General features: G+C 48.0%; 1 protein-coding gene, 3 non-coding genes and 3 pseudogenes across 4 annotated transcripts; all 7 read left to right on the top strand.

Moving 5' to 3' along the window:
• Positions 1 to 3,956: 3,956 nt before the first annotated feature.
• LOC141141853 (U2 spliceosomal RNA) lies at positions 3,957 to 4,172 on the top strand (annotated as a pseudogene).
• A 914-nt stretch (positions 4,173 to 5,086) lies between these two features.
• Positions 5,087 to 5,277, top strand: LOC141141779 (U2 spliceosomal RNA). The gene has a single exon (XR_012244225.1). It is a non-coding gene; the product is annotated as a U2 spliceosomal RNA (small nuclear RNA).
• Positions 5,278 to 6,191: 914 nt separating this feature from the next.
• Positions 6,192 to 6,360, top strand: LOC141141997 (U2 spliceosomal RNA; annotated as a pseudogene).
• Positions 6,361 to 7,682: 1,322 nt separating this feature from the next.
• Positions 7,683 to 11,755, top strand: LOC141139272 (uncharacterized). The gene is made up of 2 exons (XM_073625227.1): positions 7,683 to 9,300; positions 10,009 to 11,755. The coding sequence occupies exons 1-2, from the start codon at positions 8,019 to 8,021 to the stop codon at positions 11,397 to 11,399; spliced, it is 2,673 nt and encodes an 890-aa protein (XP_073481328.1). The 5' UTR covers positions 7,683 to 8,018; the 3' UTR covers positions 11,400 to 11,755.
• A 50-nt stretch (positions 11,756 to 11,805) lies between these two features.
• Positions 11,806 to 11,981, top strand: LOC141141808 (U2 spliceosomal RNA; annotated as a pseudogene).
• Positions 11,982 to 18,180: 6,199 nt separating this feature from the next.
• Positions 18,181 to 18,376, top strand: LOC141141826 (U2 spliceosomal RNA). The gene has a single exon (XR_012244250.1). It is a non-coding gene; the product is annotated as a U2 spliceosomal RNA (small nuclear RNA).
• A 914-nt stretch (positions 18,377 to 19,290) lies between these two features.
• On the top strand, positions 19,291 to 19,481 carry LOC141141780 (U2 spliceosomal RNA). Its single transcript, XR_012244226.1, has one exon. It is a non-coding gene; the product is annotated as a U2 spliceosomal RNA (small nuclear RNA).
• Positions 19,482 to 19,735: the final 254 nt, after the last annotated feature.

Genomic DNA, 19,735 nt, shown 5'->3' on the forward strand with positions numbered 1-19,735 from the left:
TGGGGATGATCTCATCGTCAGATGAGGGTGAGACTCCTGATTCCCCAGTGGTGGCAGCAAGAAGAGGCAGAACAGGAGAAGGAAAAATGGGAGGAATAGAGAAAATGTCCTGAAGGAGTGTTTTTGGAGTTTGATGTTGAAATTACATTATTGTTATGATGGCGGTAGTAGTGGCTTCATTAAATGTTAGATCTATAGGTGCTGCTACTAGGAGAGCTGTTATTTTTGATTTTTTAGGGAAAATGAATTTGGATTTGATTTGCTTACAGGAATGTGGTATAAAATTTGCTCCAAGCAAATCTGAGTGGAATGGGGAGTCCTGTTGGTCTCCAGCATGTGAAAATAGAAATACTGGCGTGGGTTTCTTAATAAAAAATAATAACATTAAAATATTAGAATACAAAGTGATTATTCCTGGGAGATGTATATTGGGTATTTTTGAGTTTATGGATTATAAGTTTAGAGTTTTTAATGTGTACGCACCAGCAAATAGACCGGCACGAATAGAATTTTTGCAAAATTTGCAAGTGTTTTTGGTAGGAAGAATACCTACAATTTTGGTTGGGGATTTTAATACGGTCAGAGATTCTGCAGACAGGGTGGGAGGATGTGGAGGGGCTTTGGATGCTTCATCTGTACTGTTTAACAATTTGATTAATGATTTGGGGCTGGTGGATATTGGGAAAGAAATAAACTCGAATAAAGAGAATTTTACTTTTTTCTCTGAAGTTGGGAAAATTAAATCGAGAATTGATTTCTTATTATGTTCCAAAGACTTGGACTATAAGGACTTTGAAAAGTTTTTCTTGTTCTTTAGTGACCACTGGGGAATTAAAGCAAGTTTTATTTTTGATCAGAGTGTACACTTTGGTAGAGGGGTGTGGAAAATAAATAATCATTTATTGAGAGATGCTGAAATAATAAGAGAGTTTGATTTAATATATAAACATTTGGTTGGAAAGAAACAAGGCTTTATGTGTCTGTTGGAGTGGTGGGACTGGGCGAAGCAAAGAATAGGTGGTTTCTTTAAAGTATGGGGGAGGAGGAGGGCAGAAGAGGGAAAGAAACTATATGAAATTTTGGGTGCAAGGTTGAGAACTCTTCATTATTTTAGAGAGATGGGGGTGGAGGTGGAGGAGGAATTAAGGGTGGTAAAAGAAGATCGGAGGAAGTGTATAAGAGAAAAAGGAAGGAAAATAATTTTCCAGGCAAGAGTGAAACATAAGGAAGAGGACGAAAAATGTACGAGGTATTTTTTCAAAAAAATGTGTGGGAAAAAAGATTTTGTGAAATATGTGAATACAGATCGGGGTAAGGTGGAGGGAGTGGAGGTATTAAAGGAAGTGGAAAGCTTCTTTAAAGAACGTTTTAAGGGTTATGAAAAAGAAGATCATATGGAAATGGAAGAGTATTGTGAAATATTGGATGGACGGTTGGGAGGAGAAGAACAGGAGTGGTTAGGAAGAGTGGTTAATGAGATGGAAGTTAAACAGGCCTTTGAAGGAATGGCAAAAAATAAAACACCAGGGAGTGATGGTTTGTCTGCAGAATTTTATGTTTGTTTTTGGAAGACCATAGGTGCAGATTTTTGTGATGTGGTTAAAGAAATTTTTGATGGAAAAAGGATATCAGAGTCAATGAGAGAAGGAATCATTACTTTGATCTTTAAAAAAGGGGATAGAGGAGACATGGAGAATTGGAGACCTATAACACTTCTGAATGTTGACTATAAGGCGGTGGCTAAGATAGTTGCAAACAGATTGAGAGAGGTTCTTGGAAAGATTATAGGACCATGGCAGACGTGTGCCTTACCTGGCAGAAGGATTTCCGACAATCTAATCCTTTTGAGGGATATGGTGGTATACGCTAATAGGAACAAGAGACCATTGGTGGTAATGTCGCTGGATTTAGAAAAGGCATATGACCGTATATCCCATGTATTTATGTTTGAAGTTATGAGGAAGCTAGGTTTGCCCGAAAATTTATTGGGGGTGATAAAGGGATTCTATAATGGAATCAAGAGCAGAGTTTTGGTGAATGGAGCCTTGAGTGAGTCTTTTGTTTTAAGAGCAGGGGTGAGGCAAGGTTGCCCGCTATCCCCGTTGGCTTTTATCTGTGTGATAGAACCGTTTTTGGTTAATATACAAAAAGAAAAGGTATGTAAAGGGTTTGTAATACCTGGCGGAGGAGGACAGAACGTAAAATCTATGGCGTATATGGATGATGTCCTCATAATAGGGTCAGAGCAGAGGGAGATAAATAGAGTTGGTTTGGTGACGGAAATATATTGTGCTGCATCGAAAATGAAGGTGAATTGGAAGAAGAGCTGCCTTTGTAATTTGGGAGTGGAGGTGCAAATTAAAAGAGAAAATCTGGAGGTTAAAAAAGAGGTGAAAGTGCTGGGAATTACCTTTGATAAAGTTGCCAAAGGAAAAGATACGTATATGGAGTTGACACAAAAGGTTCAAAAGAAATTGGAATTTTGGGCATTAAGAGAGTTGTCTTTGAGAGGGAAGATCTTAATTTTGAAAGCGGTTATCTTTCCTTTAATATTATATACGGCATTAGTGTTCCCTATGGCAAAAGTGTGGACAATGAGGACTAACAAAATAATGTTTAATTTCTTATGGGGCACAAAAATGGAGAGAGTTGCGAGGGTGATAGTAAAAAAACCATGTGGTTTGGGTGGTCTGGGGTTCCCAGATTTGGAGAAATTCATGGACATGAATGTGTGGTTATTGTTTTTCAGATTGGTGAAAGTGGACAGTAGGGCTTCAAATATGGTGCGCTATATGGGAGGTTGGTTGTTTAGGAGATGGGGATGGAGGAGTGTGGAGTTGGGAAAACCTGTCTCCTTTTTGTTGTCGGTACATTATAAAAGACTGGAGAAAATTGGAAGTGTCTATAATTTAATGCCTTTGGGGTTGGATGGAGGGGATAAAGGAAAGGTGAGGAGAGTAATGTATAGAGATGACATTGTAAGTAACATCAGAGGATTAAGATCTGTGGAGGCGGTAAGTGCTTGGAGTGCTTTGAGTGTGACAGGATTGTCCAATAGGCAGCATGATGTGGCTTGGCTAGCATTACATAATGCTTTATCAACAAGAGAATTTTTAAAAGGGAGAGACATTGTAAGATCAGATAGATGTCCAAGGGAAGGATGTGGAGGGGTGGAAAGTGTGCAACATCTTTTTTGGGAATGCGAATATGCCAGGAATGTCAGAGAGGTTTTTGGGGAGTTTACACAGAAGGTGTGTAATAATAAGCTTACTTATCTGGGCTTATTAACGAATATTGGATTGGGGAAGGTGGAAGGGAGGAATTTAGGATGGATTTTCAGTTGTATCCTGAAAGAAGTTTTGTGGGATATGAGGAACCAGTTGGTTGTTAAAAAGGAGGAGTTTGATGTAGAGTGGTGCTGCCGGATGGTATTGACGAAGTTACATGTAGCCTTTTTGTTAGATGTTAAGGAGATGGGGGAAGAAAAAAGTTTGAGGGTTTGGAAAAGAAGGAGTTGGAATAGTTTTGTGAAAGTAGGTGTGGGTTGAGGTATATGTGGATAGAGTAGGTACGGAAGGGTAGGTAAATGGGGATGTAAGAAGAATAAGTGGAGTACGTAGTTTTTTTTGACAGTGGTAGGGAAAAGGGTTTTAGGATGTAAATGTGAGCAAATCGGTGAATTTGAGTTTTGGGTGGGGGATTGTCTTTACCCTTAATTTATGATTTCTAAGGTCAAAATGTAAAAGAAATAAGTTAGTTGGGTTTTGATTTACATTTGAAGAATAGGTGCTGTGTGTTGTTTGTCTTAGTCGTTTGATCAGAGTAGGGCTTTTAGTTCAGGGAGTTAGGGTATGATGTATGTTGGTTTGTTTTATGGTTTTGTATGAAAGTACTATGATGATGATGAGATCGTACAGTTGGTTTGTACCACGGCAGTAATGTTGTATGTACTGAAAATCTTGATCTGAATAGTAAAAAAAAAAGAAAAAAGAAAAAAAAAAAAAAAAAAAAAAAAAAAATCTGTTCTTATCAGTTTAATATCTGATACGTCCCCTATCTGGGGACCATATATTAAATGGATTTTTAGAACAGGGAGATGGAAGAAGAGCTTGCTCTGTCCACTCCACGCATCGACCTGGTATTGCAGTACCTCCAGGACCGGTGCACCCCTCTCTTATGCAGTTTCAAAAAACAGATTGAACAACAACACAAATCTTCCTTTTGCTTGCTCAATGGCAATGTTGCTTTTTTTTGGAGGGCTCACCACAAGCTGTTAATTCTTGCAATAATAAACTTGCATTTAACCCCTGTGTGTATTGGTGTTTTTGCTTCGTGTCAGTTTCTTGGCCTATTTCTCTCTCCCCCCTCCCTCCTTGCGCTCCATATTTTTGGGGTCAGGAAGAAGCAGCAGGTAAAGTGGCAGTTGCAAGAAGCCAAACCTAGCAAGTCAGCAAGTCAGTAGCAAGTCAGTAAGCAGACACATTTCGACAAGACAGCTAGCTAATGTTTCATCAATCTTTCTCCCAAGGCCCAAAACAAAGCCTTCACTGCCAGGGTCAGTTTCGAAAGGCAGCAGCAGGCAGGCCCAGGCCAGGCCAGGCCAGGCCATTTCAACAGGCCTGACTTTGCTCCATCTCTGCTGTCCCTTGTTGCAGCTAGCTCAAAGTCAGTCCAGGAGCTCAAAGTCAGTCCAGGCATGCATTCCTTCCCTCACTCCCTCGTTTTCGCAGCCTGTGTCTCCCTCTAGTGGGTCCCCGTCTCGTCTTCCTCGTTCATCTTACCAGGAGGCGGGTCCATGCAAATGATTTCCCTCGTTAGCCATCAACGAGGAGCACCTGGCTGTGTGCAATTAGTGCTCAAGGCTGCCTAATTGGCAGTATGAAGGTCAGAATGGGCTGCAGGTGTGTTAAGGAGGTGTTAGGCAGCTGTGTGGAGGGATTAGGCCTCAAGCCCGGGTAGGTGTGAAAAGTTGCTGTGCCTGTGGCTGCGGCCAGCCTAGACCGGGGGAAGGCTAGACGGGCATCTCTCAGCGAGCTCCTCGTTTGTGCCAGGCCGCCGCTCGCTCGGAAAAGAGAATAATTGGGTTATCGCTTCTCGGCCTTTTGGCTAAGATCAAGTGTAGTATCTGTTCTTATCAGTTTAATATCTGATACGTCCCCTATCTGGGGACCATATATTAAATGGATTTTTAGAACAGGGAGATGGAAGAAGAGCTTGCTCTGTCCACTCCACGCATCGACCTGGTATTGCAGTACCTCCAGGACCGGTGCACCCCTCTCTTATGCAGTTTCAAAAAACAGATTGAACAACAACACAAATCTTCCTTTTGCTTGCTCAATGGCAATGTTGCTTTTTTTTGGAGGGCTCACCACAAGCTGTTAATTCTTGCAATAATAAACTTGCATTTAACCCCTGTGTGTATTGGTGTTTTTGCTTCGTGTCAGTTTCTTGGCCTATTTCTCTCTCCCCCCTCCCTCCTTGCGCTCCATATTTTTGGGGTCAGGAAGAAGCAGCAGGTAAAGTGGCAGTTGCAAGAAGCCAAACCTAGCAAGTCAGCAAGTCAGTAGCAAGTCAGTAAGCAGACACATTTCGACAAGACAGCTAGCTAATGTTTCATCAATCTTTCTCCCAAGGCCCAAAACAAAGCCTTCACTGCCAGGGTCAGTTTCGAAAGGCAGCAGCAGGCAGGCCCAGGCCAGGCCAGGCCAGGCCATTTCAACAGGCCTGACTTTGCTCCATCTCTGCTGTCCCTTGTTGCAGCTAGCTCAAAGTCAGTCCAGGAGCTCAAAGTCAGTCCAGGCATGCATTCCTTCCCTCACTCCCTCGTTTTCGCAGCCTGTGTCTCCCTCTAGTGGGTCCCCGTCTCGTCTTCCTCGTTCATCTTACCAGGAGGCGGGTCCATGCAAATGATTTCCCTCGTTAGCCATCAACGAGGAGCACCTGGCTGTGTGCAATTAGTGCTCAAGGCTGCCTAATTGGCAGTATGAAGGTCAGAATGGGCTGCAGGTGTGTTAAGGAGGTGTTAGGCAGCTGTGTGGAGGGATTAGGCCTCAAGCCCGGGTAGGTGTGAAAAGTTGCTGTGCCTGTGGCTGCGGCCAGCCTAGACCGGGGGAAGGCTAGACGGGCATCTCTCAGCGAGCTCCTCGTTTGTGCCAGGCCGCCGCTCGCTCGGAAAAGAGAATAATTGGGTTATCGCTTCTCGGCCTTTTGGCTAAGATCAAGTGTAGTATCGACTTTAGCCCTTAGGGGTGTCTCTGCTTCACAGCTAGGACGTTGAGAACCACTTGTATCTATCCAAGCTAATTGGTCCTTGTGGGGTACCCTCTGCTCGGCCTGGTAGGATCGTTGATTAAATTCAGCTTCACCTACTTGCTGCTATTGGGTTAGAGGCTTAGCCCCCACAGGGAACGAGATTGCGGTCTTCCCTCCTCCCCCACCCCGCATTACTACCTCCGGGCAGTAGATGCTAGAGCCTTTTTAAAGGCTACGAAAAAGAGCGAAGACGTCGAGGAACCAGAAGGAAGCCGCCTAAGAAACATCTGAAGCGACATCCAGATCCTTGACGATGGGGAAGAGCGAAAAGAAGACCGGAAAAGAGAAGAAGAACCCCGTTCCAGCCACTTCCTCCAAGCCCGGGAATGCCGCTGCCTCAACCCCCGCCCCTACCCCGGCCAGCACCAGCCGACCGGGACCAGCCAAGCCAGACCAGCCTGCAGACGGGCTCCCAGCTTTGGAGCCATGGATGAAGCAGACGGTCGTGCTGCAGCTGAAGGAGGTGGACGGAAGAGTCCCCGACATGACCCCGGAGATCTTTGGAAAGAAGATGATCCTGGAACAGGGGTTCAGCAAAGCGGAAACGCTTTCGGTGCAGGCCTTCACAAGAGGTATATTCTTTATAACTTTTGTGTCGTTCCAGGTCTGCAGAAGGTACTGGGAGATGGTGAAGACCAGTGGCCCTGAATCCCCTTTCCGTAAGTTCACTGCGAACTGCCCCATAACTCGGGACGAAAAGCGGGTGACAGTGGCCATGAGGAACCCCCATACCAGTGGAAAGGACATAGCCACCTACCTCCAGAGGTTCTGCACCGTGGTGAAGGACCCGATCCAAATCTTCGATGCGAACGGCTTCTGGATAGGTAAGTGGTCTGTGCTCTGCAAACTGAGGAAAGACCCTTCGGGGGACATCCAGCACCTGCAGCCTTTCTTCTCCCTGGGATCCTCCGCAGGAATCCTCTTCTACCCCGGCATACCCTACAACTGTAACAAGTGTGGGCAGCCGGGACACATAGGGAAGGATTGTACAGAACTTGCTTGCAAGTTCTGTAGGGTGACAGGCCACGAGACCAAGGACTGTCCGAGGTCCAAAGCCTGCAACCTTTGCGGACTGGCAGAACATGTCTTCAGACACTGCCCCCAGAGAACCCGGACCTACGCTGGAGCAGTAAGCCAGGGTAAGCCATCCGGGAGAAAGCTGCCAGAAAAACCAAAAGAACCTCGAAAGGCCAAAGGTAAGTCCACTCCCGCCCCACCTGCCCCTGCCCCTACCTCCAGCACACCCCCACCCACCCCCTCTGTGCCGGAGGAGCCCCTCCCCACCCCTTCCCCCCCCAACCTGTCCTCCCTGGAGGACTTTCCCACCCTCCCACCCCCCTCCACCCCCACCAGTGGCCCAAGAGGAAGCCGGAAACGTAAGCCAGAGAGCCCAACAGCTGAGGAACCCGCCACCTCCACCAAACGGCCCAACGGGGTCCAACGCGACAGCGAGGGACCCAAGCAAGTAGTGGAGGACCTAGAGTCTGCAGGAGAGGAGGAAGAAGGGGAGGAGATCGTGGTCGACCCTGAGCATGACCTCCCCCCCAACGTCCACATCAGCCAGCAGATGATGGAGTCTGTCCTTGAGGAGCTGGGCCTGGCCCAGGACACAGGACAGGCAGAAGACGCAACGGAAGAGCCACCCCCCCCCTCCGGGGAGGTAAGTTCGGACCCTTGTTAACTAGACCCTCATACCCTTTTTCATTATGGCTGAGATCTCAATCTTTTCCATTAATGTGAGGAGTATCAAGGATACATCTAGAAGGCAAGCGGTCCTGACCTTTCTTTCAAGTCAGCAGAGTGATGTCTACATGCTTCAGGAGTGCGCCCTTCCTCCCCTGAGGAGGTACACTCATCTGTCCTCCCAGTGGACCCTTGGTCCCTCCTACTGGTCCGGGGGTGGCGATTGCAAGTCTGCAGGCGTAGCCATTCTGGTCAGGGGTGGGCGTTTCACGGTTGACTCTATCCATGAGCTAGTCTGTGGCCGTCTTTTGGTCATAGACGGCTCGTGGGTGGAAGAGCCAGTTAGGCTCATCAACGTGTACGCTCCCCCAGACAAGAATGCGCGGCTGGAACTCTTCCAGACCCTGCGGACCCAACTCGTCACCACCAGAACAGTAGTGATCGGCGGTGATTTTAACTGTCCGATCGAGGAGGATGGGCGCAGCTCCAGCATATACGCAAAACTTGATGCTACTTCTAGGCTGCTCAAGGAGATGATCTCGGAGGCCTCCTTGCAGGACGCCGTGGGATCCATAGGGAAAGGGACCGTGAACTATTCGTGGTGCCGACCCGATGGATCTGTGCGTTCCAGGATTGACTTCGTGCTCACTTCAAGAACAGTCAAGCATCGGGAGTTCTCCATGGTCCCCTGCTTTTTCTCTGACCACAGGGCTATTCACTTTCGGGGTGACCTGGGCGAGGGCTTTGCCCGCGGACCGGGTTCCTGGAAGCTGAATAGCACCCTGCTGGAAAACGAGGAATTGATGGGGGAACTCCGAGAAGCCTATGCCACCTGGACGGAGGAAAAGAGATTCTTCGGAAGGGTAAGTGACTGGTGGGAGTTTGTGAAGGTTAAGCTGCGTAGCTTCTTTCAGGCAAGGGGACGCCAGCGTGTGTGTGCCAGGAGGAGGGAACTCAGGAGACTGCAGCGTCAGTTGCAGTCCCTGCAGGACCTTCAGCACTGTGGCTGGGACGTTAGGCAGGACCTGGAGGACACCAAGAGGAGCCTGAAAGGACACTTCGAGGAAGAATCCAGGCACATTGTCTTCCGTGCCAAGGTGGAGAATCTTGAGAAAGGTGAGAAGTGTAATTCTTTCTTTTTCAGGAAACTCCACTCAGGACACACACCCTTGTCAGAGTTGCGCGACGAGACCGGAACACTCCAGAAGGGGAAGAAGGCTGTGATGAAAGTGGTCAGCGACTACTACACCAACCTCTACTCCCCGAAAGAAACGGACACACAGGCGGCCGACAGGTTCCTGTCAGGTATCACTAACCAAATTGATCCTGCAGGTTCATCAACTGTCAACGCCCCCTTGGCGCTGGAGGAGCTGCACTCTGCCGCTAAATCCTTTAGGCGAGGCAAGACCCCGGGCTGCGATGGTCTCCCAGTTGAGCTCTATGTAGCACTGTGGGATCTCGTGGGCCCGGACCTGCTCGAGCTGTACGAGGAGATGGTGGTGGAGGGCAGAATGCCTCCGTCACTGAGGGAGGGGATGATCACGATTTTGTATAAGCGGAAGGGGGAGAGATCGGATCTTAAAAATTGGCGTCCGATCTCTCTGCTGAACGTGGACTACAAAATCCTCGCCAAGGTCCTGGCCAACAGGTTGAAGTCTGTCATCGGACAGATCATCCACCCGGATCAGACTTGCGGCATTCCTGGTCGCAGGATTGCGGACAGCCTTGCGCTTGTCCGGGACACGGTCCAGTACATTCATGGCCGCCGTGTGCACGCGGCCCTGGTCAGTCTTGACCAGGAGAAGGCCTTTGACCGTGTCTCCCACGAGTTTATGTGCAGAACTCTGCGCAGGTTTGGTCTTGGGGAAATGTTTTGTTCGTATGTGAATGTAATGTACACTGACATTTCTAGTTTGGTGCTGGTAAATGGCTGGAAAACTGACCCCTTTCCAATTCTGTCTGGGGTCAGACAAGGCTGCCCTCTCTCACCTCTGCTTTTTGTTTGTTGTATAGAGCTCTTCGCCCGAAGCATCAGACGGAACCCAGAGATCAGAGGGATCACCGCACCAGGACCGGACAGACGGGAGGTCAAGTGCTCACTCTACATGGACGACGTGACGGTGTTCTGTGCTGACCGGCGCTCCATCGACACACTCGCCCAGACCTGTGAGGACTTCGGCCAAGCTTCAGGGGCAAAGGTCAACTGCGGGAAGTCAGAGGTCATGCTCTTCGGAAAGTGGTTCCTGCCTTCTTCTGCACCAATTCCTTTCAGCGTCAAGACGGACTTCATCAAAATCCTTGGGGTCTGGTTTGGAGCTGAGGGCGCAGCCCTGAAGTCCTGGGAGGAAAGACTGTCAAAGATGCGACAGAAGTTTGGACTTTGGAGCCTCAGAGATCTCACCATCGAAGGCAAAACACTGGTACTCCGCAGCGAGATTCTCCCTGTGTTGCAGTACCTCGCCCAGGCCTGGCCCCCTCGGGTCAACACCTGTAAGGCCATCACCAGGGCGGTGTTTCACTTCATCTGGAGCTCCAAAATGGACAGAGTGAAGCGGGCGGTTATGTTCAAGGAACCCCTCAAGGGCGGTAAGGGCGTGCCCGACATCGCTACACTATTGAGGGTGTGCTTTGCTTGTAACTGCATCCGCAGGACATTGGTGGACAGAACTGTGGACTCTGGTGGTAACTCTATGTCCCGTTTTTTCCTCCTGCCTCTTTGGAGGACCCTTGGATGGGACAAATGGGACAGCTCCATCCCCTACAACTGGGACACGCCTTGGTACTACTTGGACACCTTCAAGTTTATTAAGGAGCTGGGGCTACATGGAGTGAAGCCCGACTTGTGGAAGCCAAAAACTATCCACAAGTTGATCAGAGCATCGGACATTGTTGAGACTGTTCCAGGCCTCCCTTCAGCCACTTGTAAAGTGGTCTGGAGGAATGTTTCTTCAAAGAGACTCACCAACAGGCACAAAGATCTGGCATGGATGGCAATCCAAGGGGGGCTGCCACTCAGGACATTTATGCATGCCAGAAACCTGTGTAGATACAGGCACTGCCCCTTTTGCATCATCCAGGAGGAAACTGCTCTGCATGTTTTCTGGGAGTGCCCCTTTGCACAGGACCTGTTGAGGGCCCTGGAACCTGAACTCAAAGACTTTGTACCACAGACTGCAATCACACACTTTGGTGTGTTGAACGGACTCTTCTGTGGAACTCATTCACAGGAGGACATTGACGGTGCCTGGCGGGTGCTGTGCTGCTTTAAGGACGCTTTATGGTGCGCCAGAAAGCGCCTCATCCACCAGCGGGAGAGGATGTCCATCGAGGACTGTCGCAGACTGGTTCACAGTCTGCTCAGAGACTATCACCTGATGGACTTCAAGGAGGAAGAGGAGGTCTGAAGATTTCCCCATTCCCCCCCCCTCTCCCCCGTGTATCCTTTGGCAGTTCAAATAAAGCTTCGGGCCTGTGAACTCTTTACTCCCTCCCCTGCCCCACCTTCTCCACCCCCCCCCCCATCACACCCGTTGCCCATTTGAATGTTATTTGACTATATGACTGGACTTTTTGTGAAATGTTTTTAAGTACTGCTTTCAGGGTAATGCGGCGTCATGCATGATGTGATGTTTCGGGGTATTACTACTCTGCACAACACATTAGGCATCATACCGCAGGATGAATGTAATTTATTGGTATGCTTGGTGATGTATTGTAATGTAGTGTATTTATGCGCTGCGTCGCAGTACAGATTGGATGTACCCTGTTTAAAGTATTTGTTTTTTTGTATATTTTCTTGCAAAATAAAGTATACATTTTTCAATCAAAAAAAATCTGTTCTTATCAGTTTAATATCTGATACGTCCCCTATCTGGGGACCATATATTAAATGGATTTTTAGAACAGGGAGATGGAAGAAGAGCTTGCTCTGTCCACTCCACGCATCGACCTGGTATTGCAGTACCTCCAGGACCGGTGCACCCCTCTCTTATGCAGTTTCAAAAAACAGATTGAACAACAACACAAATCTTCCTTTTGCTTGCTCAATGGCAATGTTGCTTTTTTTTGGAGGGCTCACCACAAGCTGTTAATTCTTGCAATAATAAACTTGCATTTAACCCCTGTGTGTATTGGTGTTTTTGCTTCGTGTCAGTTTCTTGGCCTATTTCTCTCTCCCCCCTCCCTCCTTGCGCTCCATATTTTTGGGGTCAGGAAGAAGCAGCAGGTAAAGTGGCAGTTGCAAGAAGCCAAACCTAGCAAGTCAGCAAGTCAGTAGCAAGTCAGTAAGCAGACACATTTCGACAAGACAGCTAGCTAATGTTTCATCAATCTTTCTCCCAAGGCCCAAAACAAAGCCTTCACTGCCAGGGTCAGTTTCGAAAGGCAGCAGCAGGCAGGCCCAGGCCAGGCCAGGCCAGGCCATTTCAACAGGCCTGACTTTGCTCCATCTCTGCTGTCCCTTGTTGCAGCTAGCTCAAAGTCAGTCCAGGAGCTCAAAGTCAGTCCAGGCATGCATTCCTTCCCTCACTCCCTCGTTTTCGCAGCCTGTGTCTCCCTCTAGTGGGTCCCCGTCTCGTCTTCCTCGTTCATCTTACCAGGAGGCGGGTCCATGCAAATGATTTCCCTCGTTAGCCATCAACGAGGAGCACCTGGCTGTGTGCAATTAGTGCTCAAGGCTGCCTAATTGGCAGTATGAAGGTCAGAATGGGCTGCAGGTGTGTTAAGGAGGTGTTAGGCAGCTGTGTGGAGGGATTAGGCCTCAAGCCCGGGTAGGTGTGAAAAGTTGCTGTGCCTGTGGCTGCGGCCAGCCTAGACCGGGGGAAGGCTAGACGGGCATCTCTCAGCGAGCTCCTCGTTTGTGCCAGGCCGCCGCTCGCTCGGAAAAGAGAATAATTGGGTTATCGCTTCTCGGCCTTTTGGCTAAGATCAAGTGTAGTTTCGGCTCTCTTGTATCGAGGTTAAAAGGTGCCCGGGGTACCCGACAGTCGGCCTTGGGGGGAGCGTCCCTTTTTCGGAAGGGCCCCCCCTTGCTGCTATTGGCTGAAGGCTTAGTCCCCGGGCAACGAGAAGCGATCGCCTTATTGGAGGCGTAGGCGCTTTGATCGGTTGGCGGATCTGTGGGGGTTTCCCCTTGTGGGGGCCCCCATAGGGAAGTGGGCGGATCTCGGAGCTTCCTTTCAGGATGGCGACTCGCGGGCTTAAAGACTCGCTGCGATTTCTGGTTATGCCAGGCTTCAAGGAGCAGGTGTCGTTGAAGACAATCGTTGTTGATGTGCTGACGGATACCTTTAATATACGGGTGAGAGATGTATTGTGCTTGCAAGATTTCCCAAATCAGGGAATTTATGATGTGACCTTCTCGTCCACAGCAATCTGTTGGAATATTTTTGAAGCTGCAGAAAAGAAGAAAGGAGAAGGAGCGCTGAAGTTTTTGCAAGTCATTCCATTATTTATGGAAGAGGAAAAAATGATCGTTGTACATATGTATAACCCGTTCGCGGACCCAGCCCTGGTAAGAGCTTTCCTTGATAGCTACTGTGAAGTGTTGAGGGGGGGTGAACCTATCTTGAATAGGTACAAGATTTGGACCGGTAAATACAGGTATTATGGTAGGTTCAAGATGGACCGAGACTGTATTGGGGGAGTGAAGAGACCACCGCCTGTGTTTACTATTGGTGGAGAAAGGGGCTTCCTGTTCTATCAGGGCCAACCTAAGTACTGCAGGAAGTGCCTGATGTACGGGCATACAAATAATGAATGTGACATGAGTGAGAAGTGCAGGATTTGCCAGCAGGTGGGGCACAAGGCTAAAGACTGCAAAGCAGGGAAGGTCTGCGATATTTGTAAACGCGCCGGACACCTGGCCAAGCAGTGCCCGGAGTATGAGAAGGAGAGGAGGAGACAAGCCGCGACTAGGATGGGATGGGGGGAGAAGAAGGAACAGAGGGACGGACAAGGAGGGGGGGCTGAGCAGATGACCCCCGAGGAAGGGAGTCATGCCAGCGAAACCCCGGGGTCTGTACCCAGTGACGTTCCGCCCGGTGATGCTGCAGGGATGGGTGGTACGGGTGGCAAAGCTGCGGCGGCGGCTAAAGCCACTGGTGTCAACTCCGTTCCCCCAGAGATGGCAGAGGGTGTTGGAAGAGGTCACGCGGGTGACCCCAATATGGATGTTATCTCCCCCCGAGAAGAAGAGATGGATGTTGGTGACTCGGCGGGTCAAGCCCAAGATTTCCCGGGAGGAGTGGAGATTATTATCGAAGGAAGGAATCCTGTGGATAGCCCAGTGTCTAGTCCTTTTGTGGCTCCGATACTTGTCGGAGATATTTCATCTAGTGAGGAGGAAGATCAGGATGGCATGGAAGAGGAGGACAGTGATGAGAGCCTAGAATGTGGGCAGCATATGGAATCCTTTTCCGGCTCCGAGACTCAGTTGTCGGGTAAAAGGACTCGGATTGAGGGGGAAGAGACTGGAAGTGAGGAGGAAAGCTCCTTACATATAGCTTCACCTGGGGTCTCCGAGGAGGGGGCTGCCAGATCGCCAGGAATAAGAAGACGTCAGAAAATGGTGCAGGAAGATTCTAAGACTGGTTCAGTTTAATGTTTATGATGGCTAAATTTGTTCTTTTTTTGATGGCATTGTTTGTTGCCACTTTAAATGTAAGGAGCTTAAAGGCTGGTGGTAGGAGGGCGGTGATTTTTGATTACCTGGGGTCTGTTAAGGCGGATGTTATTTGCCTGCAGGAATGCGGGGTGGAGGACCTGCGTGATATCACTGAATGGGGGAAGGGAGTGGCTGTGTGGGCACCCTGCTGTGAGTCTAGATCTGAAGGTGTTGGGGTGTTGGTCAAAAATGATGAATTAAGAATATTGTCTCATGAGGAGGTGGTACCTGGGAGATGTCTATCTGTGTTACTTGAATGTGATGACAGGAAAATTAGAATTATCAACTGCTATGCGCCTGCTGACAAAAAGGGTAGAAAGGAGTTTCTGGAGGTTTTAAAATTGCAGCTACCAGGGAGGGTGCCAACTATTGTCACAGGTGACTTCAACTGTGTGAGGAAAGGATGTGATAGGCATGGAGTCAGTGAAGGTGGAGGTGTGGATGTGACTTCCCGACTCTTGAATGAGCTGATAACCGATTTTAGATTGAAGGATGTTGCGGAGGTGGTGGAGGGGGAGCAGGCAACACATACGTTTTTGTCTGATAAAGGGACTGTATCTTCTCGAATTGATTTTGTTTTTGTTTCTGAGTTTATTGAGATTCTGAAGTATGAGACCTTTCCAGTGCTTTTTTCAGACCATAAATTAATATGTTGTCAGGTGGATGTGGGAGGTGGTGTGAAATTTGGAGGTGGTTGGTGGAAGTTAAATGCGACTATATTGGAGGATGAAGAGGTATGTGTGAAGTGTGGTACTTACCTGGAAGAGTTGGTGGAGCAGAAGAGGAATTTCCTGAATGTCCTTGTGTGGTGGGATTGGGTTAAGGAATGCCTGGCAGGTTTCTTTCAGAAGATGTGCAGGTTGAAGGCTGTGGAAAGAAAGAAAAAAGAGTCAATGTTAATAAAAAAGATACATTTTTTGTATAAATGTCAAAAAATGGGTGTGGATGTGTCTGAAGATTTGAGGGAAGCAAGAGAGATAAGAGAGAAGATGCTGAGAGATAAAGGGAAAAGTATCATCTTCAATGCGAAAATAAAAGATTTGGAGGAGGGGGAGCAATGTACCAGGTATTTTTTTAAAAAAGCCTTTTCCGGGAAAAAAGCAATGTCTACTGTGTTGGTAGGGGAGGAGGAGGTAAAGGGGGAGAGATTAATGGAGGAGGTTTTTTCCTTTTATAGAAATCTGTATGAGGTGCAGGAGGGTGTGTTGGAGGAGGAACAACAGGAATACTGTGGTGTATTGGGAAGATGCTTGGAAAAGGAAGAGGCAGAAGCCTTGGTGGATGAGATATCTGAGATGGAAGTAGAGTGTGTATTAAAAAGCATGCAGAAAAATAAAACTCCAGGGAAAGATGGGCTTCCAGTGGAATTTTATATGAAATTTTGGCCAATCCTGAGAGGGCATCTGACAGAGGTTGTCAAGTATTGTGTGTTGGGTGGAGAGTTGTCCCCTACTATGAAGGAGGGGGCAATTACTCTAATTTACAAAAAAGGGGACAGGAGGGAGATCAAGAACTGGCGCCCTATCACATTACTTAATGTGGATTATAAGGTTGTGGCGAAACTGCTGGCTAGTAGGCTGAGCAGGGTGGTGCACAAGATGGTAGGGGAGGGACAGGTATGTGCTGTCCCCGGGCGTAGGATTTCAGACATCTTAATCCTACTGCGAGATCTAGTTACTTACGCCCAGATGAATAACATGCCTTTGGCCTTCATGGGAGTGGATTTAGAGAAGGCATATGACAGAGTGGCGCATTCCTTCCTGTTTAAAGTTTTAGAAGAGATGGGAATCCCTGCACCCTTCTTGAAGACTCTGAGGGGGTTGTACACAGGGATTATGAGCCAGGTGGTAGTAAATGGAAATCTGACAGATTCCTTTCCGGTTAGGGCTGGGGTAAGGCAAGGGTGTCCCTTGTCACCCTTGATGTTTATATGTGCGATCGAACCCTTGCTTCGTCATGTGCAGAGGGACAAGAGGATTAAAGGAGTGTTTCTGCCAGGTAGTGGAGGGGAGTATGTGAAGGAGGTCTGCTATATGGACGATGTGACCTTCATCTGTTCATCGGAGGTCGACGCTCGGAGGGTTGAGTTACAACTGAAACTGTTCAGCAGTATGTCGGGTCTGAATGTGAATTGGCAGAAGAGCCAAATCTGCGTACTTAGTGGATCCGGAGTGGTGAAGGATGTAAAGGTGAAGGTGGTTGACTCGTTGGTAATCCTGGGAACGCAATTTGGAAGGAACCTGCTGGATCAGTCGAATGCGGAGAAGGCGATGGGGAAGATACAGAAGAAGGTGGACTTCTGGAAGTTAAGAAGATTAACGTTATCTGGGAAGGTGCTGGTGGTGAAGGCGGTAATCCTGCCATTGTTGTTATACTACAGCTTGATTTTTCCTCCAAATAAGAGATGGATGAACAAGATCATTAGAGTGCTCTTTATTTTTTTCTGGGGCAGCAAGATGGAGAGGGTGGAGCGGAAGAAGGTGATGAAGAGTCCGGTGATGGGTGGATGTGGATTTCCGGACATTCCAGCGTTTCTGGGCATGCACTTTTGGTTAGCACATCATAAAGCCTTTGTGGCAGGGGGTAAGGCCGCCTGTATGATGTATTATCTGGCTGGGTGGGCTCTGATTAAATGGGATTGGTGCAAAAAAGATCTAGGAAGACCTATTGCTTTGGTAACCCCGTTTTTTTATCTTAAGTTGAGTGCCTTTTATAAGGATAATAGGTTAAGAGAGTTGGCAGAAGCCGCAGTTGAAAAGAAGAGCTTGAGGAAGTGGTTTTGCAGAGAGGAGGTGAGGGCCAATATCAATGGCCTCAGCCCATTAAAAACGGAAGAGTGTTGGAAGAGGTTCCAAATAGAAGGTATATCCAACAGGCAAAAAGAGATCTCCTGGTTGACCTTTCATGGGGCCTTGTTGACGAAGGCTTTCATGAAAGAGAGAGACTTGGCGAGGGATGATAAATGCCCGAGGGAAGGGTGTAATAACATGGAGACAGTAGAACATGCATTATTTTATTGCTTCTTTGCGCGGAAAGTGCGGGAGAAACTGGCTCATTTCTTGGAGGAGGTGTTAGGTGTAAAGAGTTTGATGAAGATGGTTTGGTTTTTTGGGTTGGTGGAGGGACAAAGAGCAACACAAAGGAAAATTTGGATTTTGATGGCTATTGTAAGGGAGGTGCTGTGGGATGTGAGGTGTTGGGAGGTGAGAAGAAAGTTTGTGGTGTCTGAAGTGGATTGTGTGAATTTGATTCTGGCTAAGTTGTATGTGGTCTTGTTGGTTGATAGGAAACGAATGGGGGTGGACGAAGCGAATGATTATTGGGGTTGGGGGAGGTGGAGGATGGGTGGAGGGTGGGGGTAGGGGGTTGTATATTGTATTTTTAAAGTGTATATATGTTTGTTTTTATTGCTTTGATGAAAAGTAAAGCATAGACGCCTAAATGATGATTTAAGCAAAGTACCTGGAAAGATCTTGCGTGCTAGGATCTTGATGGTGAGGTAATGCCTTGTTGAGTTGGATTTTGCTTGAGATCTGATGGGAAAAAAAAAAAAAAAAAAAAAAATCTGTTCTTATCAGTTTAATATCTGATACGTCCCCTATCTGGGGACCATATATTAAATGGATTTTTAGAACAGGGAGATGGAAGAAGAGCTTGCTCTGTCCACTCCACGCATCGACCTGGTATTGCAGTACCTCCAGGACCGGTGCACCCCTCTCTTATGCAGTTTCAAAAAACAGATTGAACAACAACACAAATCTTCCTTTTGCTTGCTCAATGGCAATGTTGCTTTTTTTTGGAGGGCTCACCACAAGCTGTTAATTCTTGCAATAATAAACTTGCATTTAACCCCTGTGTGTATTGGTGTTTTTGCTTCGTGTCAGTTTCTTGGCCTATTTCTCTCTCCCCCCTCCCTCCTTGCGCTCCATATTTTTGGGGTCAGGAAGAAGCAGCAGGTAAAGTGGCAGTTGCAAGAAGCCAAACCTAGCAAGTCAGCAAGTCAGTAGCAAGTCAGTAAGCAGACACATTTCGACAAGACAGCTAGCTAATGTTTCATCAATCTTTCTCCCAAGGCCCAAAACAAAGCCTTCACTGCCAGGGTCAGTTTCGAAAGGCAGCAGCAGGCAGGCCCAGGCCAGGCCAGGCCAGGCCATTTCAACAGGCCTGACTTTGCTCCATCTCTGCTGTCCCTTGTTGCAGCTAGCTCAAAGTCAGTCCAGGAGCTCAAAGTCAGTCCAGGCATGCATTCCTTCCCTCACTCCCTCGTTTTCGCAGCCTGTGTCTCCCTCTAGTGGGTCCCCGTCTCGTCTTCCTCGTTCATCTTACCAGGAGGCGGGTCCATGCAAATGATTTCCCTCGTTAGCCATCAACGAGGAGCACCTGGCTGTGTGCAATTAGTGCTCAAGGCTGCCTAATTGGCAGTATGAAGGTCAGAATGGGCTGCAGGTGTGTTAAGGAGGTGTTAGGCAGCTGTGTGGAGGGATTAGGCCTCAAGCCCGGGTAGGTGTGAAAAGTTGCTGTGCCTGTGGCTGCGGCCAGCCTAGACCGGGGGAAGGCTAGACGGGCATCTCTCAGCGAGCTCCTCGTTTGTGCCAGGCCGCCGCTCGCTCGGAAAAGAGAATAATTGGGTTATCGCTTCTCGGCCTTTTGGCTAAGATCAAGTGTAGTATCTGTTCTTATCAGTTTAATATCTGATACGTCCCCTATCTGGGGACCATATATTAAATGGATTTTTAGAACAGGGAGATGGAAGAAGAGCTTGCTCTGTCCACTCCACGCATCGACCTGGTATTGCAGTACCTCCAGGACCGGTGCACCCCTCTCTTATGCAGTTTCAAAAAACAGATTGAACAACAACACAAATCTTCCTTTTGCTTGCTCAATGGCAATGTTGCTTTTTTTTGGAGGGCTCACCACAAGCTGTTAATTCTTGCAATAATAAACTTGCATTTAACCCCTGTGTGTATTGGTGTTTTTGCTTCGTGTCAGTTTCTTGGCCTATTTCTCTCTCCCCCCTCCCTCCTTGCGCTCCATATTTTTGGGGTCAGGAAGAAGCAGCAGGTAAAGTGGCAGTTG

Source organism: Aquarana catesbeiana, linkage group LG04 (assembly GCF_042186555.1).
Source record: "Aquarana catesbeiana isolate 2022-GZ linkage group LG04, ASM4218655v1, whole genome shotgun sequence".
NCBI lineage: Eukaryota > Metazoa > Chordata > Amphibia > Anura > Ranidae > Aquarana > Aquarana catesbeiana.